At 49.1% G+C, this 27,070-nt stretch overlaps 1 protein-coding gene across 2 annotated transcripts; it reads left to right on the forward strand.

The window, feature by feature from the left end:
• On the forward strand, nt 1-26,726 carry nthl1 (nth-like DNA glycosylase 1). 2 transcript variants are annotated; one of them, XM_038820218.1, is made up of 5 exons: nt 1-749; nt 2,347-2,517; nt 10,987-11,146; nt 20,861-20,966; nt 23,934-26,726. In XM_038820218.1, exons 1-5 carry the CDS (start codon nt 288-290, stop codon nt 24,118-24,120), a joined length of 1,086 nt encoding a protein of 361 aa, XP_038676146.1. In that variant the 5' UTR covers nt 1-287; the 3' UTR covers nt 24,121-26,726. The 2 variants fall into 2 exon arrangements, with proteins under 2 accessions (XP_038676146.1, XP_038676147.1); XM_038820219.1 differs by having other exon boundaries at nt 24,737-26,726.
• Nucleotides 26,727-27,070: the final 344 nt, after the last annotated feature.

Raw genomic sequence — 27,070 nt, forward strand, 5'->3', positions numbered from 1 at the left:
AGGGAGCGAAGTGTAAACAGGTTGGGTTGTTGGGCCCCGGGTGTGGAGAGACATCAGATCCCATATACGTTCCTGCGGAAATCAGGAAACACCGTGGAGCAGAGAGGCACATTCCCAGGCCAGACTGGGATGCAGTGAGGGGTTCAAGCTGGCCAGAATGCGCTGACGTCAAGGGGAAACCCACCCGCGCGTGATTCGAATGTTGTGACATTTTCCCAACTTGCTACATTTTATCAGCGCGGGATTTAAAGGGGCCGCTCCGGCTGAAACGAAGCAGGCTGGGGAACATGACTTCCACATCGCCTTATTTTACACGGGGGGTACTGACCCGGAACATGGGCCGTCGGGTGCGCGCGGCCGCCGTGGGCAGCGGCCCCAACTTAGCAAAGCACCCCGCCGGCAGGTTGCAACAGGCCGGGGCAAGCTGCGGGAGACCTGCCCGCAGGGATGCAGCAGGACATCCCGCCGCCCACTCGATCCAGGAAACGGTCAGAGAAATCCCAAAGGTGCAGTCCGGAGACTCTATCCCCAGAAATGCAGCGAGGCAGAAAAGGGAGCGCTTGCAGGCTGGTTGCAATTCGAGCCGAGGCAGGCAATGTGCTTCACCAGCTGATGAGACAAACTCTACTTGGGAACCCAAGGACTGGCGAGAGCAGTGGGATAACATCACGGAGATGAGGAAGGGTAGGGATGCGCCCGTGGATAGCATGGGCGCCGAACAATGTTTCGACAAGACTGCCGCCCCGGAGGTATGAATCCAAGTCCATGTGGCGAACTTGTATTTATGTAGCGCCTTTCATGTTTCTCCCTCACCCCGCGGACATTCCAAAGTGCTTCAAAGTCGATTTAAACATTGTTAAAGTGTAATCTCTGTTGTGGTGGTAACCAGATTGTACAGAGCGAGTTCTCACAAATAGCAATGAGATAAATGGTGGTTAAGGCATATAGGTTGACCAGGAAGCCATCCTCTTTTGACCGGGATCTTTTATATCCACTTGGAGAGCAAATTGGGTCTTCCGTTTAATATTTCCTCTGAAAAGGGCATATATGACAGTGCCGTACTCCCTCAGTACTGCACCTGGAGTGGGACTTGAACTCATAACCTCCTGACTGGCCAGACTGCCAACTTAAACCACAGCCAGATTTTTGGGTGAATTCTCGCATTTTGAGACTGTGGTACTAATGATTCCAGCGTGCCCTGCATGGCAGCATGGGACCCGCGCAGTCCTGTCGAGGTAAACATTGCTGTGTGGTACCAGGGGCAAGGAGACACCTGTACTCCCAGGCACAGTACTGAACCGAGACAATGACACAGGAGGTCCCTGAAGACCAGCTTGGAGGTGGAGCAAAGACTGGTCGACCCTGGCAGAGTGGTGAATGATGCGACCATCAATTCACTCGAGAGACACGTGTCGAAGTAAACAGTGGTTTTAATCAACTTACAACTTTGCATGCCTGCGACCGATACAATACTGGAAGGCGGTCCCGCAGGTCTGCTGCTCTTATACTTCCTCTAAAGGCGGAGCCATTGGCGGAGCCATACATGCTCCAGTAGCTCCCCCTGTGGGTGAAGCCACACAATGGCCCATAGGTGGAGCCCACAGGGTTAATAACATAGTATAACATAATACAGTATACTGGTGAATTAACAGTATTTATACATTCACCACAGTGAACAGCGCATCAGGAGCAGGGCAGCTCTGTGGCAGAAAGTTGTCGCACTCGCCCCAAAGTCTCTGGCAAACTGAGGACCTCCTTGTGCGCGCCACTCATTAGTAATCGGGTTTGACGCCAATGTAAATTGCTGCTGGTGTGATGCAAGATTAAAAGGCCTAATGGGACGCCATCGGGCTGCTGTTTTAATGAGCATTTATGACTTGAAAATGCGTTTGTGCCACCTGCCGGTGGGAAAATCAACCCGCCATTAATGCGCCACTGGGAGAATCGCAACTTGATTTTATGTTGGGAGGAGGGTTCTGAATATTTTGGCTCCAGCCAGTATCACTGCGCCTGACAGTCACCAAACCCGCCATAGACGTTTTGGGAGAATTCCGCCCATAATGACCCCGTGGGCCAACACTCTGCACAGTCACAATTTGGATTGAGAGAAGGTTGACTAATGTTGGGCAGCAACTGTAGAACCTCAGCCCACTCTGGGAGATCACCTGCAGAAGACCAGGGAGGGAAAAAACAGGAAGAAAATGTCTCAATAAGTCTCCTTCACTTGAAATATGTGGAAAAGGCAAATTTTGAAGCTTATGATAAATGTTGACAGTAGCAATAGGAAAATACCTGCTTCATCTGGATGCTGCCACTGACTATTTTGTTCTGTCCGAAATTCTGTAGGTCATGAGGTATCAGGTGCTTTTGTCACTCATGCTCTCCAGCCAGACCAGGGATCACGTGACGTTTGCAGCAATGAATAAGCTGAGGGACTATGGCTTGACTGTGGAGAATATTCTCACGATAGAGGATAAGACACTCGGAGACCTCATCTATCCAGTCGGATTCTGGAGGGTTAGTGCACCAATATACTTGGAGTTTAGTTGATTATTGAATATTTTCCAGAACACTGTACCCCAAGTCCATGCTCCCATCAGCTACCTGGGCCCAAGGGCTTGAATCCCCTCCTCAGAACTCTCTCCTCTATTTAAGTCGATCCATGAAACTTAATTCCTCGACTAAGCTTTTGGTATCTGCCTTAATGTGGCTCGGTATTGCATTTTGTTTGATGTACGCTCCTTTTGAAACCACTCGGGAAGTTTTACTGCATGAAAGGGGTGATATAAATGTAACTTGTTTGGATTCAAACTTTGATTAGATTTATTGTCACACTTACCGAGGTACGGTGCAAAGTATTGTTCTGCGTGCAGTCAAGGCAGATCGCTCCATACATGAAACACAAAGAACATACTATTAACACACAATGTAAATGCATAGACATCGGGTGAAGCATACAGGATATAATGCTAATTATTTCAAAGCATTAATGTTTGAGTTCTGTTTTTCTTTGTGATTTCATATTGCTATTTACTAAAGTGTATGAGATATCTTGAGAAAAGTTCTGCAGCAGAGGTGACTAAGGGGGTTTATGAGTATGGAGAGAAGACCAGTCGATTGCTGGCCGGCAAGCGGCAGCAAGGGAGATAGGACGGGTGGGCTGGTAGTGGCACCGGAGCAGAATAAGGTGTTTGAAGACTTTTATAGGGACTTGGAGAAGTCAGAGCTGCCGGAGGATATGTTGGATATGAGGGAGTTCCTGGAGGTTTGGAGGTGGGAAAGGAGAAGAGGGCAGGACTGGAAGAACCAATGGGAGTGGAAGAAGTGCAGCCAGCAATAGGGAAGATGCAGTTGGGTAAGATGCCAGGGCCAGATGGGTTCCCGGTGGAATTTTATAAAAAATTTAAGGATCAGTTGGCACCACTAATGGTAGAAATGTTTGAGGAAGCCATGGTTGGGGGAATATTGTCGGAAACGTTGGGGCAGACATTCATCTCACTATTCCCTAAAAAGGAGAATGATCCGGTGGAGTGTCCCGTTTCTCTACTGAACCTGGATGCTAATATATTGGCAAAAGTGTTGGCACTGAGGTTGGGGGAATACCTCCCGAAGGTGGTTGGGGAGGATCGGACAGGGTTCATTAAGGGCAGGCAGCTATTGTCGAATGTGACGCAGCTGCTGAAAGTGGTGCTTCCTCCAGCAGAAGGAAGGGAGGTGGTGGTGGCATTAGATGGGGTAGAATGGAGCTATCTGTTTGAGGTGCTGGAGAAATTTGGAATTGTGCCTAAGTTGGTGGCATGGGTGAAATTGCCGTACAAGGATCTGACAGCATGTGTACGAACGAAAGCAATGAATTTGGGCTACTTTCCACTATTTTGCGGCATAATGCAGGGATGCCCCATGTCCCCCCTTTCTGTTCGCGCTGGCAATAGAGCCGTTGGCCATTGCACTGAGGGGTTCAGACTTATGGAAGTGGATAGGGACGGGGGTGTAGAGCATAGGGTGTCTCTGTACGCGGACGATCGCTGCTGTCTATCTCCGACCCGAGTTCTTTGGTGAGGGATAGAATGGGGTTGCTAAGGTGATTCGGGGTGTTTTGGGGGTACAAATTGAATTTAGGGAAAAGAGAGTATTTTGTGATGTCTTTCCAGATGCTGAGGGGGGATGGGGGGGTGGTTTGCCATTCCAGGTAGCAACAACCCATTTTAGGTATTTGGGGGTGCAGATGGCGGGGGACTGGGCATGGCTCCGTGAGCTCAATTACACCAGCTTGGTGTGGAGGGTGAAGTAGGACTTGTCGCTGGCAGGCCGGGTGCAGGCAGTGAAGATGAACATTCTGCCATGGTTCCTGTTTCTGTTTCAGTGTCTGCCGGTCTTTTTACCGAAGTTGTATTTCAAGGAGGTGGACAGGCTGGTCTCCTCATTTGTGTGGGCAGGGAAGGTAGCTAGGATAAGGAAAATGGTGCTCCAAAGACGGAGGCAGTCGGGGGGGGGGGTGGCCCTCCCGAACCTGCTGTACTATAACTGGGCGGTGAATGCGTAGAAGGTGAGGGGCTGGAGTATGGAGACGGAGGCTTTATGGATGTGGATGGAGGCAGGTTCCTATAAGGGGTCGGGGTTACAGGTGCTGGCAACGGTGTCACTGCCGTTTACCCCAAGGAAGTACTCGGGCAGTCCTGTAGTGGTAGCCACGCTGAAGATTTGGAGGCAGGTCCAGCAGCACTTTAAGTTGAGGGCAGGCTTGAGGGTGATGCCGATAAAGAGGGAGCCAGGGAGGATTGATGCGAGCTGTTGGGGATGGGAGGAGAGAGGGGTGAAGGAGATGAAGGATTTGTTTTTGGAGGGGCGGTGCGGGAGCTTGTGAGGAGGGCTTCAGATATATGCAGGTACGGAACCTCGTGAGAAAGGTCTTCCTGAACTTCCCGGTGGCACCATCCTCTTCGTTGCTGGAGGAGGTGCTGTCGGTGGTGGGGCTGGAAGGCTGGGTCGTTTGCACAATTTACAGTAGGATCATAGACGAGGATAAAGTATCCATGGAAATGATTAAGGCCAAGGAGGAGGGATTATAGTATGAGGTGCTGTGGAGGGATTATGCCTCAACCGAGGCTGGGGTTGATTCAATTAAAAGTGGTGCACGGGGCCCACTTAACGAAGGCGATTGTTTGAGGGGGTGGAGGGGAGCTGCAAGCGGTGTGTGAGAGGAATGTTCTGGTCCTGCCCGAAGTTGGAGAAATTTTGGGGGGTTTTTATTTAGTACCATATCTGAGGTTCTACACATGGATGTGGAGCCTGGTCCCCTGGAGGCCATTTTCAGGGTGTCAGACCTGCCGAGGTTGCAGACGGGTTGGGGGGGTGGATGTGTAGCTTTTGCCTCGTTGGTCGCTGGTAGGAGGGTCCTGGGGGTCAGTTTCTCTCCCCTGTGCCTCGGCGAGGGGATCTAATGAAGTTCCTGTATATGGAGAAGGTGAAGTTTGCTCTTGAGGGTTCCACAAGAGATGGGATTTGTTTATCTTGCACTTTGGGGATCTGATTGCCGTCAAGGGATGGTGGGGGTGTCAGTTTCGGGGAGGGGGTGGTTGTGTTTATTCTTTGTAAAAATGTTAAAATATTGAACATTTGAATTAAAATATTTTTTTAAAAATAAGCTTAACGCCAAACCGAGCAAAGCTACCCACTTGATTGGCATCCCATCTACCATCTTAAATATATACTCCCTCCACCACCGATAGTGGCAGTAGTGTGTACCATCTACAAGATACACTACAGCAACCTACCAAGGCTCCTTTGACAGCACCTTACAAACCTGCCACCTCTAATTATTAATATTTTTTATTCTCCTCCTTTTTCACATTTTCTCCCAAATTTACACCCACCAATAATAAACAATAATCAGCAACAAATATGTCAATCCCAATAACAACGATCCCATCCTCCCACCAACCCCCAAACATCAGCCCGCATGTTTACATAAACAAATGACAAGGAATCAGGTATTACCCATAGTCACCCTTAATGCTCACAGCCCCCCTCCCCCCAACCCTCCCAACCACCCGCCCCAACTAATGTTCGATGTTATCCAGTTCTTGCAAATGCATAATGAATAAGGCCCATGACTTGTAGAACCCCTCCGTCCTTCCCCTCAGTTCAAACTTAACCTTCTCAAGGGTCAAGTATTCCAACAGGTCCCCCCACCACGCCAGGGCACAGAGGATCCGCCTTCGGGCAATCAACGAGGCGAAGGCTATGATTTCTGCCTCCGCACCTGTTTCCAACCCTGGCTGGTCCGACACCCCGAATATGGCTCCCGGGGACCCGGGTCCAGTGTCACGTGCACCACCTTGGAAATTACCCGAAAAACCTCCTTCCAGTAATCCTCTAGCTTTGGACAGGACCAAAACATATGAACGTGATTAGCCCCCCCCCCCAAACAACGCTCACACACATCTTCTACACCTTCAAAGGACCGGCTCATCCTCGCCCTCGTGAGGTGTGCTCTGTATACTACCTTCAGCTGTATCAGCCCCAACCTCGCACATGAGGTGGAGGCATTCACTCTCCGGAGCACCTCACACCAGACCCCCTCCTCTATATCCTCTCCCAACTCTTCCTCCCACTTTGCTTTGATCCCTTCCAGTGATGCCTTATCCTCGTCCAAAATAGCTCTGTACACTGCTGACACTGTCCCCTTCTCCAGCCCCCTTGTCGTCAGCACCTCCTCCAGCAATGTGGAGGCCGGTTCCTCCGGGAAGCTTTGTATCTCCTTCCTAGCAAATTCTCAAACCTGCATGTATCTAAACATTTCTCCCTGCTCCAGCCCATACTTCACTTCCAGCTCCCTCAATCCTGCAAAACGACCCCTAAGAAACAAATCTTTTAGCGTCTTAATCCCCTTCTCTTCCCATTTCCGAAAGCTTGCGTCCCACCTCCCTGGCTCAAATCTGTGGTTCCCCCAAATCGGGGTTTCCCTTGACCCTGCCCCCAACCCGAAGTGTTGGCAAAACTGCCTCCAGAGTTTCAATGAAGCTATTATTACCAGACTCCCTGAGTATTTCCCCGGAGCTATCTGGAGCGGCGCTGTTGCTAGTGCTTTCAGCCCCGACTCCCTGCACGAACTCTCCTCCATTCTGACCCACTGGGAATCAACCCCTCTGCCCCAGCTCCGCACCTTCTCCACATTTGCCACCCAATAGTAATACATCAGGTTCGGGAGACCCAAACCCTTGCCTACCTTCCCCTCTGTAGCAGCACCTTTCTCACTCTGGCCACCTTCCCTCCCCATATGAGCGAGATAATCCTTCCCTCAATCTCTCTGAAAAAAGCTTTTGGCAGGAAAATCGGTAGGCATTGAAAAATAAACAGAAATCGCGGCAACACATTCATTTTAACCGCCTGCACCCAACCCGCCAGTGACAAAGGGAGACCATCCCACCTCGCCAGATCAGCTTTCACTCTCCCCACCTGCAAAGCCTTCCCCACTCCCGGGCAACCTGCACCCCCAGGTACCTAAAGTGAGTCCCTGCCCTACGGAATGGCAGCCCCCCCACCCCCCGCCGAGACACCACAAAATACTCACTCTTGTCCAAGTTCAGCTTGTACCCCCGAGAACGACCCAAATACTCGCAGCAGCTCCAATATTCCTCCTATCGACGCACTCGGTTCCGACACATACAGCAGCAAGTCGTCGGCATATAAGGACATCCTATGCTCTATCCCCCCCCCCCCCACTCCCCCGCACTATTCCTTTCCATGCTCCCGAACTTCTTAATGCGATGGCCAATGGCTCAATCGCGAGTGCAAACAGCAGGGGGGACATAGGACATCCCTGTCTCGTCCCACGGTGGAGAGACAAGTATCTCGAACTGATATTGTTTGTGCAGACACTCACCCTCGGCTCCTTATATAATAGCTTTACCCAGTTCACAAATCTTGGTCCAATCCCAAACCGCTCCAGAACTCCCATCAAGTACCCCCATTCTACCCGGTCAAACGCCTGCTCAGCGTACAATGCCACAACCACCTCGGTTTCCTTCCCCTCTGCCTCCTTTCCCTCTGCCGATGCCATAACGACGTTCAAAACTCTGTAATGTTCGAAAACAACTGCCTCCCTCTCACGAACCCCGTCTGATCCTCACCTATCACCTTCGGGAGGCACTCCTCCAGCCTACTCGCCAGTACCTTCGCCAATACTTTTGCGTCCACGTTCAGGAGTGATATGGGCCGATACGACCCACATTCTGTCAGATCCTTATCTTTTTTTAACAACAGTGAAATCCTTGCCTTCCACAAGGTTTGTGGCAACACCCCCTTCCCTATCACCTCTTCAAACATCCCCACCATCAGGGGTGCCAGCTTATCCTTGAATTTTTTATAATATTCCCCTGGAAACCCATCTGGCCCTGCCACCTTCCCTGACTGCATCCTCCCAATCACATCCTTTATCTCCTGCTCCACTATTGCTCCTTCTAATGTAGCCCTGTCCCCCTCCCCTAGCCTCAGGCACTCCAACCCATCTAGAAATTCCTGCATCTCACGGTCTCCCCTGGGTGGCTCTGACCTGTACAACCTCTCATAAAACTCCTCAAAAACCTTGTTAATCAGCTCCGGAGCCACCACCAACTTCCCTGCCCGATCCCTCACCTGAAGAATTTCCCTTGCCGCTGCTTCCCTCCGGAGCTGACCTGCTAACATACTCCATGTTCATAAACTGCAGCGCACCGCCTTACTGGTAGACAGTCGGTCGAAGCTCGCCTGTAGTTCCTTCCTCCTTTCTAGCTTCGCTGGGTCCCCATCCTCTGCATAACTCCTATCTGCCTCCAACATCTCATCTATTACCCTCTGCCGCTCCAACCTCTCCTCCTTGTCCACCCTGGCCTTAAACAAAATTACCTCACCCCTCACCACCACCTTTAGAGCCTCCCAGACAACCGCCTTCAACGCCTCACCCGTACAATTGAAACCTACATATTCCTTAATTACCTTTTCAATTTTCTCACGGAACACTTGGTTCCCCAAAAGCCCCACATCCAGTTTCCACCCCAGCCTCTGCGCTACCCCCTTCTCCAGCACCATATCCACCCAATGCGGAGCATGATCTGACACTGCAATTGCCGAGTATTCCGAACCCTTAACCCCAGCCAGCAAAGCCTTCCCCAGCACAAAGAAGTCGATCCGCGAGTATTCCTTATCGACTGCTGAGATAAACGCGTACTCCCGTTCCCTTGGGCGCAGGAACCTCCAAGAGTCCACCCCTCCCATTTCCACCATTAGCCCAGCCAGTGCCTTCGCCACCCCCCCCCCCCCCCCCCCCCGATGGGACCAGCGAGCGCGGCCGTGACCTGTCCAACCTTGGCTCCTCCATCAAGTTCCAGTCCCCCCCACAATCAGCTGGTGTGTGTCCAAATCGGGGATGGCCCCAAACACCTTCTTCGCGAATCCCACATCGTCCCAATTGGGACGATATACACTTAACAGTGCCCCTGTCACAATCACATATCTACCCCCCCCTGATCTGCCACCACCTTCTCCATCTGGTAGCGTACCCTTTTGCTGACCAGCACCGCTACTTCTCGAGCCCTTCCGTCAAATCCAGAGTGAAACACCTGACTAACCCAGCCCTTTTTAAGTCTCACCTTGTCCTTCACCCTCAAGTGAGTCTCCTGCAGCATTGCCACATCGGCTTTAAATTTTTAATATGCGCAAGCACCCTTGACCTCTTGACCGGACCTCCAAGCCCTCTCACGTTCCACGTGGCTATCCTAACTGGGGGTCTCTCACCCCCCACCCTTCTTATTCACCATCATCATACCGCCGGGCCCTGCCCCGTAAGCCTGACCCGCCCCTGTCCATTGTTAACATCAAACCCCTTCATCCCCTCGCAAGAACCCCCCCCCCCCTACATTTCCCCTTGAAAAGACATCTCCCCGCATCCATCCCTTCCCCCCCCCCCCTCGCTCGCCTCGTAGGCCCATTGAAGCCTGCTATCCAGGCTCCAACGTCCGCAGCCCTCCTCTTGCCTCACCTCTGTTCACTAGCTGACTTTAGTTAGCTAGCGCGGGTGCCCCCCCCCCCCCCGGCCAAGATATATCGTCCCCTTCCACCCAGTCCCAGAGAAAGAAAAACCAAACCCAACAATCCAACCCATATAATTCACTAACATAAGATTTAACCTTCGCAACACAGAACGCCAATCCACCCAACCATTAACTCGAACTCTGTAACAATGCAAAGAGAAGTAAATTACAATACACATCAGCAAAAAGAAAGTTGTAGCATTTATACATTTTCCAGCTGCCCAAACACAGGCCACAGTCTCTCTTCCAGTTTCGCTCCTCACGTCTGTCCCAAGCCTTCGGCCCTCTCGAACGCCTCACGAACGCTGTCTCAAAATAAAAGTCTTTGGCGAAACCTGCCATCTCCTAATGATCTAAGAGGACCAAGGCAGCAGATGCATGGCAAAACAACAACTGGCAAGTTCCCTTCCAACCGCACACCACTTGACTTGGAATATATTAATGTTCCTTCTCTGTCACCGGGTCAAAATCCTGGCATGTCCTTCCTAACGGCGCTGTGGATGTACCTACACCACATGTTCATGCAGCAGTTCAAGAAACTGTCTCGCCGCCACCTTCTGAAGGGCAATTAGGGATGGGCAACAAATGCACTTGTTCCATGAAGGAATAATTTTTTTAATTACTGTGAATCTGAGTGACAACCAGGCCAGACCAGGGAAGGATGGCAGATTTCCTTCCCTAAAGGACATTAGCGAACCAGATGGGTCTTTACAATAATCCAGTCGTTTCATGATTAGGATTACTTAATTAACTGAATTAAAATTCCTCCGTTGCCATGGTGGGATCTGATGCCCAGGCTCAGAGGCTACCAGTCCAATGCCATAACCACTAGGCTACCACACCCCCAATCAAAAGAGCAAATTGAGGGATTGTTGCTAACTCTGAATGCTATCCGTGATGTGATTTATATGTGCAGAGTAAAGTGAAGTACATCAAACAGACCACAGCGATCCTGAAGGAACAGTACAACGGTGACATTCCCAGTAGCATCAGTGAACTTCTGAAACTTCCAGGAGTGGGACCGAAGATGGGCCACCTCATCATGAAGATAGCCTGGAACAACGTGTCCGGCATCAGTAAGTACTTCGGACAGCAGCTGCTTCGCGAAGTCAAGGGGTCGGGCGAGGTCACCAGCTGCGAGCCACTTTATGGGCATGACAGCAGTGACCCAAAATCAAATGGCTGAGGGTAGTAACACTATAGGAAGATGCTTGAACAGCATCATCCTGGGAACAGTGATGTGTATACAATCCATGCCACTGGGTGGTGCTGCAGTGCAGACCGAACCCCCAGTTCAGGCCATGATCTGGTGGATAGCTGCTTACCCAATTAAATAGGTGCTCTACGTTCCTGTGAGGGAACAAGTCTATGAACAAATTGCCGACAATACCTAATCAAATGTACTAAATCAGGGCTCCCAAACTGTAGATCACAATTCCCATTGGGCTCACAAAGCAGCAATAGCGACTATTGAGAGAAGGCTCTGGCCAGCTATAAATTATTTTCCAAAACAATTTGTTAATGGAAAAGCTTTTTGCTGCCCTGGTTGGTCGTTCTTTCGGTGCCCTTATTGGCAAATCAGTTCAGTGCTCCGATTGGCTAATTTTGGGATAATTTGGGGCTAATTTTGGGATAATGCAGGGGTGGGCAAACTTTTCCGTGCAAGGGCCACATTCAGAAATTCACAATTTTAAAGGGCCGCATGGTATATTAAGTAAAATAATTACTTCACCCGGTTATGATTCTGGGCGCCTCATATAGAACATAGAACAGTACAGCACAGAACAGGCCCTTCGGCCCTCGATGTTGTGCCGAGCAATGATCACCCTACTCAAGTCAACGTATCCACCCTATACCAGTAAGTAACCCAACAGCCCCCCCCCACCCCCCATTAACCTTAAAAACAAAATTTCAAAAAAAAAATTTTATGACTTGGTGGGCCGCATAAAGACCTTTGGCGGCCCGCGGGCCGTAGTTTGCCCACCCCTGTCCTAATGGAGGAGGTGCTTTGAACGCGCGCTGTGATGAATGTCAGGGCAGTCCTGGAACCAGCACCAAGGAAACGTTACATACACACACAATTCCTAGCTCCGAGGCCACATAGAACCCCTACACTGCAGAAGGAGGCCTTTTGGCCCATTGAATCTGCACCGACCTTCCGAAAGAGCACTCTACCCAGATCCACTCCCCCATCCACCCCGCCCTAACCCATACATCCCTGGACACTAAGGGGCATCTAACCTGCATATCTTTGGATTGTGGGAGGAAACCTACACAGACAAGGGGAGAAAGTGTGAACTCCACACTGTCCTCCAAGCCTGGAATCAAACCCGGATCCCTGGCGCTGTGAGACAGCAGTGCTAACCACTGTGCCACATCAGAGTCTTCAAACCAACAGTGGACTAGACCATTTTCCCTGCTCAACATCCCCCCCCCCCCCCAACTCAACAATTCCTCCCCGCTCAGAAACCGCCCCACCCACTCTCTGTGGTCGCACAAAAAGGGGTTACAGTGGGATAACATTTTGGAGGCACCGCACTAATAGGTGGAATAGTCAGGAAGCTCCTTTATTTCTCATTGGGCCATGTTTGAAGCACAGGTTTTGTGAATTCTCCCAGCGCTGCTTGAAACCCAGCAGTCCTTTTATTGGTTAACAGTCTCAGAAATGAATCAAATAGCTTGCACAGTGGAGATCCAGGTCGATATTTTTCTGGATACCAAGCGGAAGGGGAAAAAAATCTGGGCCACTGCTTAAGACATTGACTGGTAAGGAGCCAGTTCAGGGAATGAGCTCCTTGAAAATATTTGGAATTCAATATGTCAAATGATTTTTTTATTTTTTTTTTGTAAAATCTGCTGGCTGTTGAATACCAATTTGGCAGACTGGAGGATTGGGAGTTGGCAAGCATACAAAGTCCAGTCCCAATGATGCATCAGCCTAGGGCTCAGTGGGTAGCACTCTCTCACTTCAGCATCAGGAGGTAATTAATTTCCAGCCCTATTTTAAACTAGGCTGACACTCACAGTGCTGCACTGAGGGAGTCCTGCACTGTTGTTGTGAAGGGTGCTATATAAATGCGCGCCTTTCTTGGCAAGTCCTTCACCAGCTGGCTTTGCACTCTGTCAAAAAGAGAGGCCATGGAGCCAGCCTGACCGCAATGGGCTGGGCCTGTGTCAGATTGACCTCCCAGATTGGTGCACTGCAGTTGGAAAAGCTGACCTTGAGGACTGAAGGTAGATGTGCTGTCCAGACAACTTTGTTCTATGGCAACGAAAACAAGCAAGACTTGAATTGATATAGCGCCTTTCGCACCCACAGGACATCCTCTTTGCAGCCATTTCAGCAGCTCTTTTGGATTGTAGTCACTGTTGTAATGTAGGAAACACAGCAGCCAATTCTCACACAGCGAGCTCCCAGGAATTGCAGTGTGATAATCAACAGATTAGCTGTTTCAATGATCTTGATAGAACTATAAATATTGTCTAGGGCACTGGGCAACTTCCCTGTTCTTTAAATTGGAGTCATAGGTTCTTTCACATTCGCCTGAGAGGGTATACCGGGCTTTGGGTTAATATCTCATCCATATGAACATCTCTGACAATGCAGCACTTCCTCAGTACGTCAATGCTTCCGTCAGCCGAGATTTTGTGTTCCACTATCTGGACTGGGCACTTTAATTCACTGCCTGCTGATTCAGAGGTGAGAATGCTACCCACTAACAGGGAGTCAGTTTCCAATTGTTTTATTCTCTGTGCGTTGCTCCTCCATTGTTTTCTCCGCTGTGTTCAATAGATGTTAAACACAAAAGCCTGATTCCCTGTCCAGACACTCCTGATGTGTTCGCACAGAGTGCCTGTTGCGGAATGCAAACCAGGCGTGCCCCCCCCCCCCCCCCCCCCCCCCCCCCCCCAATGATTACTGGGCCAGCATTTCAATGAACTTAAAAAGGAGCTCCTAATCATCTTCAACGAGGAAGCAAGGCGTTACTGGCTAAGGCATTGAGTAAATGCTTTGTACAGATTTGGCAGGTCTTGGGTTCAGAGCTCAGTTAGCTAAGCCAGGCTCTAATTGGTATCAGTGTTATGGGAGCGAAGTTTTTCAGAACCTCAAAATGTATCACGGAGTTCAACCAACCTCTCCTTTTAATGGATTGTGGCTTTTGAAGCACACAGCTTGTTCCCCAGGTGTGGTGTGACAATTATGGACACGTGGGTTTTTAAACACAAACAACGTTTATTCCATGAATTCAACTTAAACTTTTTAAATAAACATTGGATCCCTTAACACCCCTTACTTCAAGGATAACCCCGAAAATAATACAATACTAAATAATCCCTCAAAATGTTCCTTCAAACCTCCAAAAGACTTAACACCTTTAAACAGAAACAGGTTAAATACATTACTATTATGAGTTTAAATCACCCAAATGATTCCGAGATAGTCTTTCATGGCAGAGAGCATCGCAGATCCAGCTCACAGCAAACACAGAGACACCCAAGCTCTTTTCCTCAAAACTGACTTTACCTTTCAAACAGCTCACAGCAAACCAGCCAGGCACTTTTCAGCTGCTCTCTCTCAAACTGAAACCTAAACGCTGCAAAAAGGCTGAGCTAAAAACCCAGCTCCACTCACACTCTGACATCACTTCAGTAATATGAGCTGCTCTATTTCTTAAAGGTACATTACTTAAACATCCATTTCCTAAAGGTACTGTCACATGACAGTAGGCTAAGGAGCATGGAATTGGCCAGGAATTCCAGCCCTGCCTAAAGTAGTGACCCCCTTTTGACATGTGGCAAGCCGGACTACATAGATTTTACAGGACAGAAACGGACCATTTGGCCCATCAAATGCGTGCCAATGTTTATGTTCCATACAAATCTTCTCAAACCCCTATAACCGAGCCGCATAACTTTCTTTTTGTCTATCCCTTGTGCGTTTATGTAACATCCCTTTTAATGCATCTATTTTGTTTGTCTCGACTACACCTTGTAGCGGTTTCCACATTCTCACCACTCTCTGGAAAGAGCAGTTTCTCCTGAATTTCCTATTAGATTTATTAGTGACTGTTTTATAATCATGGTCCCTAGTATGGGCTTCCCCTCTTAAGTGGAAGCATCTTCTGTACTAATCTATCAAACCGCTCATAATTTTTTTAATGTTTATTCGATCTCTAAAAATGAGCCCCATCTTGTTTTACTTTCCCAATGGTTACAACTGAGCAGCTATGGTAATGTGTTTTTAACAGGATACACAGGGGTTGTGATGTCCTTCCAGCTCGAATAACCTGCTGAAATCCACTCTCCCGCGTGGGGAGAGTAACGAAGAGCGACCGGTGGTTATGGGTATCCAAGCGAAGAATCCAAGTCTTTCAGTGGGAACGATAAAAATTGGTCTAGAGTGTGAGCACCCCACAAAATAGCGGGAATGGGAGCAGGGAAACACAACAGCTGACTTTCTCCAAGAGCTCTCCATGTCTCTTGTATGAAAGTGATTGCCAGGATTCTCAAATGCTCAACTACATGAACAAAATTCCTCCCACCCTGTGCAGCGGTAAACTGTGTCTGGTGGGAAAAGGGAGAAGGAATGATGCTGCAATTAGGACGTTCCAAGGTAGTCACAATTATGGTCACAACGGTAGCAGATTGGGCTATTCCAAATATTCCTCCAGCAGCTGACAGGCGGTGGGCGGAATGTATCTGCTAAAGAGAAAGAACTGATTCCAAGCAAAATATTTTGCCAGCAGAAAATGAGCGAGAGTCAACAGAACAACATCGTTGTCATCCATGGAAATAGTCCAGATCACATCCGCCACTGGAAAGCAATCAATACACTTGCTTTTTCTTTCAAGAGGATTCTGCAAAGGTTAAGACTTGTTTTCCTCTCCCTTGCTTCTTGTTTGTCTTCAAGGAAAGTGTTTTTTGCAATGCCACAGAAAGACCAACTTGTATTTATATAATGGGCAAGGTTCAACCACCACATTGTGCCCGGCGCAGATCTGGGCAAACAGGGTAAATAGCAGGAAAGGTCAACATTGAGATTCACGCCAGGCGCGAATCAGTTTGCAGTTTACCCAGCCCACTCCCGATGGCGAGTTCTGGACCTCGCCCAAAGCTGGCGAGAGTATCATAAACCCTTATTTGCATTCATTTGAATCTCATTAGCGAGATTGAAGTTGAATGCAGCAGCCTCCCGGGAATTACCTGACTCGCCAGCGAGAAATCCCCCGGGCATTGTTCAGTATTCCTTTTTTAAAATGTGAAGCTGGTGTAGTGGCTGCGGAGAGGAAGTGAGGAGCCATTTCCATTTTCCGGCGGGCAGCTCAAGGGCACCAGATCTGCTGGCCCAGTGCTTGGCAGGAGGTGGAGAACCACTCAGGGGCTCGGCTTTGTCGGGGAGCTGAAACGTTTCCAGGTCAGGGGTCGCCCCTGGGCCAGGGGGTGAGGGGGCTTTTCGTCTGTGAGGCCTTCAAGTCATCAATAAATATTGTGAAGACTCATAATGGGTGCAAGCTGCAGCATCTCTGTCCCACCAAACACTCCCAGGACAGAACCTCAATGCTGAAGCCACTGTGAGCAGCCTCCAGCTTCACAGCTGAAGACTGTTGCAAATGAGGAATTAGCCTGGTTAGTTGGGAGAGCATTTCCCAGCTGCAGATTGTGTTTGCTGTTTGCTCCTGCTGGTGGTTGCAGATGCCTGGAAGCTGCTGCAGTTGAGAGTTTGTTTGTTACTTGCTGCAGCCTCTTCCCCTTGGACTTACTTGCTACTTTCTGGATGAGGTGAAGGAAGAAAGGAGGTATTTGCCTTTCGGTCTCTTTGTCTGGAGTGAAGATTTTGGCAGGCCTGCTACTGGGCTGAGGATGCAGGGAGTTTGCTCGAGCAGTCTAGATGTTTTTAAAGGCCTGTTTTGTGCATTGACTGCGTATTCTATTCTGGACCTGTGGGTCACCTGTTAATGCCCCCTGTGTTCCTGTGGCCTGGTCCTCGGGCAGGATGATGATGGAAGATTAAACGCCGATACTGCAGGAGAGGAGTGATGGTGGCCTGGCTCGACTGCGCAGCCTGGAGTTTGCATCGAGACACTTTAATGGACTACCTGTGAATTTTTATTTTCAGTAGCCATTGGCTGTTTCTGTTACGGGAGCAGGTCGCTGGTGTTCCTTGTTTTTCTTTGTTCTGTATTTAGTCTCTGTTTGTTGGGGTGGAGGGGGGAAAGATTGTATGATGGATACCATGTAACAGTGGTTTATTTTTTTCGCTGGTTGCAGCCCCTCCTGTCTCTGTGGCCTGGGAATCGTTGGAACGGGGCACTGCCAGTGCTATGTTCCATGTTGGTGGGACATTCCAGTGGTTGGCTCACCAAGTGGCTTTCCACTGATGTAGGTCCACTGATGGGGCGAGTCGTTTTTGCACTGTTGGCAGTGTGTTGCTTTTTTTTTGTCTGGCAGCTGTGTGCTTGTCTGCTGCAACCCCTCTTGCTTCTATGGTCTGATCCCTGGCAAATTACCAGTGCTGTAGAAGGGGTGGGGTATTATCGCTCCTTCCTCCGCTGTGCCCGGTGCCAGCGTAACCTTTTACGGTGGTCTCACTGTCACACACACGTACTCAACAGGTATGCACTCGCAGTCATTTATGCATATACTCTTTCCGATATGCACACACTGATGTTCGCACATATACATCCTGTACACGCACAGGCTGGAGATGGCACCCCATGCGCAGGGGACCGCTGCACACCCTGAAGACCCGGCCACCCATCAGGCTGGGCAGGAACCCAGGGAGGGAGGCCAACGATGGCTCAAGCGTCTTTGGTCTTCCACTGAGATGACAGACAGCATATGCCGCAGGAGACTCTGTCTCAACAAAGAAACAGTGCGGCACTTGTGCCACGTTCTCGCGGACATGGCATCCCGTGGAGGAGGGGAATAGCCGCTCCTGATGACCGTGAAAGCCACCACAGCTCTAGGGTTGGCTTTTGGGATATAAGGCGTACCTGCTGAGGCCCTGACCAATCATGTGAGTGCGGAGGCCGGGGACCATTAGGCGACCCAATATAATGAGGCCCACGTTGCCACCAGTGCTATCATTGAGCCGTACATCCGGCTGTTCAAAATGTGGTTATGATGCCTGGACCACTCTGGTGGTGATCTGTAGTAATGCACCCCCCCCCCCCCCCCCCCCCCCCCAAAATCTGGGTGCCTCTTTGTGGTGGTCTGCTACCAGGCACAGCAGTGGGGCGATATGCAGCCTCATCTCGGTAGCAGAATGAGGCAGACCAGGAGGGGCTGGAGGAGGAGCCACATATGGGCCCGGAGGATGGAGGATAGGCGGTGGCAAGGGTCTGAAATGCCCAGAGAACCAGGGAGATCCTCATCAGATTCACATAGGACATGGCTACGTCCATCAGCTGAACCCCCCCACCCCATCCTTTGTCCCCCATTTTCCTCCTCTTCCCAGCAGACTGACCCCTCCGCAACCACCTGCTCCACCCTCCCAAGGGTCTGTGTAAGATCACTCCACGGTGATGGGCCTGTGTCGGCACCGTCAGCAGGGTCACTATACAAGGCAGGAGAGTGATGATCATTCGCTGTGGGGTAAGCTCCGGTGCTCCTCTGTTTATGCCAAAGTCTGGCTCCTGTATTTCTGCTGACAGCCCGCCCACCACCATCCTCTGAACGGGGTCTGCATCGGGTCCTTTGGATCTTGGACCACTGTGCCCAGGGGGCAGGGAATGGGGGGAGCGGAAGGAAACGGGGGGGGGGGGGGGGGGGGGGGGAGTGCAGGCAGGCCCACATTGAAAATGAACGTGACAGAGGCTTTGCATGTATCAGGTGTTACACGTTTTAATAGTGAATGCTTGACATTTCTATTCCCCCGGCCACAAATAGTTACTCCCCGCCGCCCATGCCCATTCCGTGCTCCTCAATCTTCTTCATCTTTCATGTCTACTGTTGTGTCTATGTCCAGGATGCACATCGGAGATGGAGGCAGCCCTATGGTCTTTGATGACTTTGGTGGACGTCCTCTGGAGGATCTGGAACCGAAGGGCCCCGGCCGACGTACCAGTGCCACAGGTGTCACCATCTTCTCCTTGGTGACAGCAATAATTGTGTGGTGCTCACCAGATTGTGCCCCAGAGGCCTGTCCACTGATAACGCCTACCGAGGTGTATGTCTCTGCTCTGGTGGAAGGTAGGGGTGATAGCTATGACGCCTCGATGGTGGTCTCCTTGGAGCTCTCCTCTGAGGTAGTCTCTTGGGTGGCATGGGTGGGAACAAGCCCAGATGGCCTGGCCTCATCAGATGGAGATCCTGCAAGACAATGGACATGTGGTCAGTGAGAGGGAAGGATCATTATGTCTGACATGAAAAACTCACTTGAGACAGGCCATCTGGGTGAAGGGGCAGTGGATCCTCACCTTTGCAGTGCAGGGCAGCCTCGCTGTCGGTGACTGCTCTCTCTCCTCGGTCAACTCCGTGATCTCCAGGGCTCATTCTTCATTGGGGGTGAGGACCCAAGGACTCTGCCCTCCCTGCCCATTTTGGCCCTTGCCCGCTTATTATGGGCTATCTTCACCTGCGGAGTCAAAGAGAGGGTATAGTGAGCTGCATATTTGATGAGTCAAGGGGTCTATATCAGTTAGCATGTGTGGGCACTGCACCTGGACATTAAAATGTGCTGGGGTTGCCAGTGGGTTCTGAGGAAGAAACACGAAGATTGGATGTGGGGAGAGTGTGAGGTGTCAGCCAGTAATCTGTGGGGAGTTTGGGAATTTGAGGGTTGGTAACTTACCATTGCACCTCGGTGGAGGTCTTAAGTCTTCTTCTGACATTGGACGGCGGTATTCCTCTTCATGCTGCCCGCACTGACAGCCGCTGCCCCTGACTCCCAGAAGGCACTGCTGACCCTGCTGATGGTCCTCCGACCCCCCCCCCCCCCCCCCCCCCCCCCCCTCTCTGGGGAGCAGGATGTCCCGCCTCGCGTGCACAGCGTCAAGAAGCTGGGCAGGTTGGCATCCCCAAAATGAGAGGCTTAAAGAGCTAAATGGCCGACTCCAGGCCCAACTTTTATGTTCTTATGACATTTTGTTTTGCCCACGTACAGCCGAACTGCCTGATCCACGCCGATCCAATTTCCCAAAATGAAACTCCAATCCTGTACCCGGAGTGTTGGATCAGACTGGGAAAAGCTTTGTAAAACGTGCCAGCTTCCCAGGCGCCTTTTATTGCCTGATTTAATGGCATTCTGTATGAAGTGCCAGCAAGGATCACATAGCCCCCCCCCCCTCACCACCACCACCACAGATATCACAACCCCAGCCATGGACATTTGGATACCCCAGTGGACAAGGAGAGTACCCCCCAACCCCAACACAACATGCAGAGGGAAATGCCCTCTGAGGGGCTCCCCAGGTTGGCATTGCCACTGCATGCTGTGGGAGGCACAGTAATCACGACTGGTATCTGTTTTTGAAAACCAGTAGCGATTTCATTCCGGTGTGGCACAGACTGGAGGGGCCAAATGGCCTCCTCCTGCTCCTAATTCCTATGTTTTTATGATACGTCGCAAGTTACACAATCGCATGGTTCGATTTTGAACAGCACAAGCATATTCCTGGTTACAAACAGCTGCACATGGGGCTAATAACCCGAGAGGAGATCTAATGCAATCCAACACCTGTAACATCGCTTTGCTGATTTGCTTTGATAAACACCATTGACCATTATTTAATCTGTCCCCATACCCACCTAACCCATTTAATCCTGGTCCGTTCAAACGTGTTTTGCAGGTGTTGACACCCACGTGCACAGGATCGTAAACCGGCTAAAGTGGGTCAGAAAGGAGACAAAGAGCCCAGAGAAAAGCAGACAGGCGCTGGAAGAATGGATGCCACGGTAACCGGGGTTGGGCAGAGACAGCCAAATGTAGCAAAGAGACGGATGGCATGGGTGGTGCAGACAGAGAATTGTTAAGTAAAGATCTTACAGGGAGTGCAAGAATCAGCCAAAGCCCCTGACACAATCAAGGGTAACGGTTGTCTCAGAACCAGAATTATGTGAGCAGTTATCTGAAGAAGGGAGTAGTACAAACATACAAATTCGGAGCAAGAGGCAGCCATTCAGCCCCTTGAGCCTGCTCTGCTATTCCATAAGACCATGGCCGATCTGATTCTGGCCATCATCCTGTCTAACCCTGATACCTTGTGACTCTCTCGTTAGTCACACCTTTATCTATCGGACCCTGTCTTAAACATATTCAATGACCCTCTGCCACTCTTGGAAATCTACAGGCTCACAACCCTCCGAAGAAAATTCTTCTCATCTCTTTCTTAAATAGAAGACCAATTATTTTGGAACTGTCCCCCAGTTCTGGTCCCTCACACTCGGGGAAACACCCTCTCAGCATCCACTCTGTCAAGCCTCCTCAGTGTTTTACATGTTTCAATACGGATCGCCGCTCCTTCTTCTAAACTCCAATGGATACAGGCCCAACCGTACAACGTTTCCGTGGTAAGGTGATCAGTTGAATGAAGCTTCTCTGAACTGCTTCTAATGCTTTGTCCTTGATTAAATAAGGAGACCAAAACAGTACACCAAATGTGGTTTCACCTGTGCCCTTACAGCTGTTGCCCAACAGTTTTTATATTCTGTTCCCATTGTAAGAAGCGACAACAAGCTTTCCTGATCATTTGCTGTACCTGCATACTACCATTTTGTAATTCCTGAACCAGGCCAGCCAGCTCCCTCTGCACCTCCAGGTACTGCAATCTCTCTCCATTTAGATTTTGACATTGAGAAATTGACAGGCTCACATTTTCCCACTTTATTCTCCATCTGCCAAACTTCTGTGCGCTCACTTAACCTGTATCCCTTTGCAGGCTCCTTCGAGCCTCTTCACAAACTTGCTTTCCTCCCTATCTTTGTGTCATTAGAAAATTTGACAACTACACATTCTGCCCCTTCATCCAAGTCATTGTTATCAGTTGTAAATAGTTGAGGCCCCAGCACAATCCCTGTGGCACTCTGCTCGTTGCGTCTTGTCAACCCAGAAATGACGCATTTATGCCTACTCTGTTTTCGATTCGCGAGCCATAATGGTGTGTTCGTTTCGGGGCAGGAGAGGGTGGGGAATCACTGGAGTTCAGAAGACCGAGCGGTGACTAAATTGAAACATATAAAATTCTTAACGAGCTTGATTGGGTAGATGCGGAGAAAATGTTTGCTCTCGCTGGGAAACCGAGAATACAGGGTCACTGTCTCAGAATGAGGGGTCGGCCATTTTGGACTGAGATTGAGGAGAGATCTCTTCACTCAAAAGGGTTATGAATCTCTGGGATTCTCCACATCAGAGAGCTGTGGATACCCTGTCCTTTAGTAGATATCCCGTCAAGGTAGAGGTCAATGGATTTTGCCCACGAAGGGATATGAAGGTAATGCAGGAGGGTGGTGTTGAGGTGGAAGATCGGTGTGATCTGATTGAATCACAGAACAGGCTGGAGAGGCCTTGCAGCCTACTCTAGCTCCTATTTCTTATGTTCTTATGAACCCTAGGAAATGGGGAGGGAAGCTGTAAATCCTGGAATAGTTTGCCAACCCCACCTTGAGTTGCCACCTGGAATGTTCTGAAGTAACAAACTGTTTACAAATATAGAAATAGAGGTACCTTAAACAATCACCCCAGCGAGATTAGCGATGTGACTTTGGATTGTTTTGTTTATTCTCAGAATATGGGCATCACTGTCATTATCTCTAGTTGGCCTTGAGAAGATGGTGGTGCATTCCATGTAGTCCAGGTTATAATATAGTAACTTTTTCTCTCAAAAAGTGGGCAGCACGGTAGCATTGTGGATAGCACAATTGCTTCACAGCTCCAGGGTCCCAGGTTCGATTCTGGCTTGGGTCAATGTCTGTGCGGAGTCTGCACATCCTCCTCGTGTGTGCGTGGGTTTCCTCCGGGTGCTCCAGTTTCCTCCCACAGTCCAAAGATGTGCAGGTTAGGTGGATTGGCCATGATAAATTGCCCTTAGTGTCCAAAATTGCCCTTGGTGTTGGGTGGGGTTATTGGGTTATGGGGATAGGGTGGAGATGTTGGCCTTGGGGTAGGGTGTTCTTTCCAAGAGCCGGTGCAGACTCGATGGGCCGAATGGCCTCCTTCTGCACTGTAAATTCTATGAAGGCAGCAGTTTGCACTCGGAAAGCTCCCACAAAGAGGTGTGAGATAAATGCCAAATTGAACTGATGTTAAGATGTTGGTTGAGGGGTAGGTGTTGGCTAGAATGCCAGGCAGAATTCGCCTACTATTCCTCGTGTGACCTTTTACATCTATCATCGAGGACAGGCTGGGCCTTGGTCTAACGTCTGATCCAAAAGAGGGCACCTCTGACGATGCTGCACTACCTCAGTACTGCAGTGGGTGAATCAGCCTGGATTATGGGCCAAAGGCTTAAGAGTGGGTCTCAAACCCATGACCTCTGACTTGGGGATCTATTCCGCAGAGTGCAGATATTTCTAATGGTTGCTTAAGTTAAGGCTTCCCTTCCTCACCTACAGTAGGTGGGAGTATGGGATGTACTCGCTGATTATCTCAAATTAAAATCCCTCCTCTGTCTAAGGACATTTAACTAATAGAATCTAGTGGCATCCTCCCACTAGCTCCTGATCCACATGTGACCTCTTTCCTCGCCCCCGCCCCCAACCACCCCTTACCAAACGATCTATCAGCAGGAAAACTCTGATTCCGAGTCACAGTTTCCTATCTCCAGTTCACCTTGTGTTTTGAGCGAATGCAGCAATGTTTTGGGGATCAGACTGTGAAAATCTCAGACGGTGCAATGTTTTTAAACTTCCCCCATTCCCTTTCAGGGAGCTCTGGAGCCGGACTAACTGGCTGCTGGTGGGGTTTGGTCAGCAGACGTGCCTGCCAGTGAACCCTCGCTGTGCTGGATGTCTCAACAGAGATATCTGTCCCTCAGCCAAGAACAATCTTCGGAAAACAAATCCCGGGCTTCCTCCCAGCTCCCTGCATCAGCCTTGCCAACAACAACAATAATTAAATCCTTGTGTTTGGATGTTAGATCGTGGTATAAATTATTCAAAGAATGGGGCGATGTTTGTCCCGAAGTTAACTAAAACAAAACTGTTTCTGATGTTGATGGATTCCAGTTGCTGGTGAAGCATTGAACACAATTGACTAATGACATTCCCAGTGGGAGCAGCCTGTAGGTCCTAAAGATGCATCTTTAGTGGGACTGCAGCCTGGGGGCCCATACTGACAGGCAGGCAAGTCTCACATACTAATCTGCAGTTAAACAAGCATTCCGATTCCTCACTGCTAAACCAACTGGTTGAAATTGTACTGAAGGCTCCTTCTAGCTCAACAGTTAAGGTGTCTGTGTTAAATTCTATTCTTCATTTGGTTAATGTAGCGTGGCTGGCAATTTCACCGGAGCATGCTAACCAATGCTTTGAATATAGAATGCAAATGATCACTTAGCACCCATTAATTATTCTGTAGTTTGCAGTTCACATTTGTTTAAGTAAACAGAAGTGTGGCCGTACCCTTGATTGAAACGCCTACCTATGGCCAGTGTTTTTTTTTAAAGAAACATGTTTGTTGAATTTCCTTCATCTCCTCTCCTCCATTACAAGTTGTTCCTCTATTGTAGGGTCCTCCTTGGCATTGTTGCCCAGCTGAGACGGACACGGCAGCTCCCCTGTACCCAGCCCTCGGTAGGTGAATTCCCGAAACAAAAAAGATACCGGTGACATGTACTGACAGTGAACGGTTGGTGCATCGATTAACCCTCCACCAGTTGCAACTGGTGAGGGAGAAAAATTCAGTCTGCCGTCCCTAAGATTCTATGTGCCCCTGTGCTCCCCAACCCCCAGCAGCCCCCTTTCATTACTTTCCCAGGTGTGAACTGCTCCAATTCACCGAGACCAGTACAACAGGAAATTCATCCTCCCGTCTCGCCCACTCTAATTAACCTATTTGAGTTAAGACTGCTGTAGAATTTCTCGCATTGCTGAAGCTAAGGAAAATTTCTGTCTGAAAACTGTGAGGACTGTTTTTCCTTTATTAAATGGCGAGTGGGTGGGTGGATAAATATTTCACGTGACAGATACCAAAGCAAAATACCGTAGATGCCGGAAAGCTGAAATAGAAACCTGGAAACATCAGTGGAGAGAGCAACAGAATAAGTGCCTCAAATTATCAGTGCCGACTCAATGGGCCGAATGGCCCCCTTCTGCACTGTAAATTCTGCGATTTTATGATAATTGACCTACGATGTTTCTCTCTCCACAAACACTGTCTGACCTGTTGAGCATCTCTTGATATGTGTGGTGAGAGCTGCTTCACTCTGCACAGGACTGGCCGCACCAGACACTCACTTCGCTCTTTCCTTCAAACCCTGATCTGACCACTCGCCTCACTGTTTCAAGTAAAGAAACATCAGAGACTTAGAGCAGACAAGCTCAGTGAGTCAAATGGGCAGAAGTGGGCAAGATGGTTATGAAATCAGTCGAGGAGCTAACAAGCCAATATACACTAATTGCTTTGCCACAATTATCAGCATTTAATGATCCATCTGCCTATCCTGCTCTGAAGAAAAAAAACGAGCTGGAAATTACAGTTCATTATCAACCAATGTCCGTATATCATTCCCCGTTTGCTATTTTAACAGCAAAGACAGTCCATTTGTTCACCAAAATGAGACAGGAACATCTTAACACTAAACATTATTTCACTACTACAGCCCCCATTTCTCGGCTATGACTTTAGTAACTGGTTGGACTGTCTACTTTATGCTGTCACTAGTCATATTCAATTTAGTGAATGTTTGTTCAACCTGCTCCAATAGCATAACCCCATTTTAAACGCATGTACACCAGGAAGCCCAACACAACAGGTGCAAGGTACCTGTAGGTGAGAGGCAATTACTTCAATATGATGGAGTGCAGCTACTGGTTAGTCCTGACTCTGGCCAGATGTCGTGCCTTGTGAACTGGATGCATCCCACTATTCCAGCATTATTGCACAAATGTGAAAAGGATTTAGCTGTAGTTCTGTATTTCTATTTGCAAGTCATTACCTTCTATATATTTTGTAGTTTGCCTTGCATATTAAGCAACGGTGGAGACATCCACAGAGTACTGCAGTTATTGAGAATATTCAAGTAACTAAGTCTTCCCTCATTGTTAATTTAGCTATCTTCTGTTAGCCGAAGCAGCAGCAGTTATAAAACAAATTGGAAGTATTGTGGAAAAGTTAATGTTCATAGGAGTCATCAGAAATCAATCTAAAGGGTTGACAGCACAAGTAGCTGTGAATATTCTGCATCCAAAGTGTGTGGTGTGGCTGGTGTCCTGACGCCTACCAGAAGTTGCCACGGGTGAGTATGCAAGACGAGTCAGCCCATTGCACACACTGCTTCCAAAGTACACTCAGGTAAATAAGAAGCAGCTGCTGTTGTTAATGTTCAGGCCTATGCAAATCCGAAACGTAGCGATGTGGGATGTGCCGGAATTGTTCAGTGCCTTATCTCTCAGCTGAGGTCTGGGGTGGCTGTGCACGGGATGATGCGGGGGGGGGGGGTTGTTGTATTGTTACTAAGTCAACTAAAGAAAGTACAATGATGTCAAGCTACAAACAAGAAATCCATTTTGTACAAGGAAATAAAATGTTAAAAATGAAGATGAATGGACATTATTTTTCCAAAATTTCAAAACAAGATTTATTGACTTAACTTTCTATGAATGGGTTCAGCCAACTCTTGGCGCATTGCCAATTATAAAGTAATCTTAAGTTAACTGAACATTTTTGATGTTTCCAGCCATAACGTGGCCTGGCTGCAACCAATATATGATTTCACATTTGCTGAAGCGAATAGTTCTTTATTCTGACTTTTCACTAATAAAAACGTGTAGCTTGCATTCTCGTTACTGAAAAGCTAATCTGAATGGCCAAAAGCTGGCCGAACATCTTAAAAGAAGCTCTA

Source organism: Scyliorhinus canicula, chromosome 15 (genome assembly GCF_902713615.1).
Source record: "Scyliorhinus canicula chromosome 15, sScyCan1.1, whole genome shotgun sequence".
Lineage (NCBI taxonomy): Eukaryota > Metazoa > Chordata > Chondrichthyes > Carcharhiniformes > Scyliorhinidae > Scyliorhinus > Scyliorhinus canicula.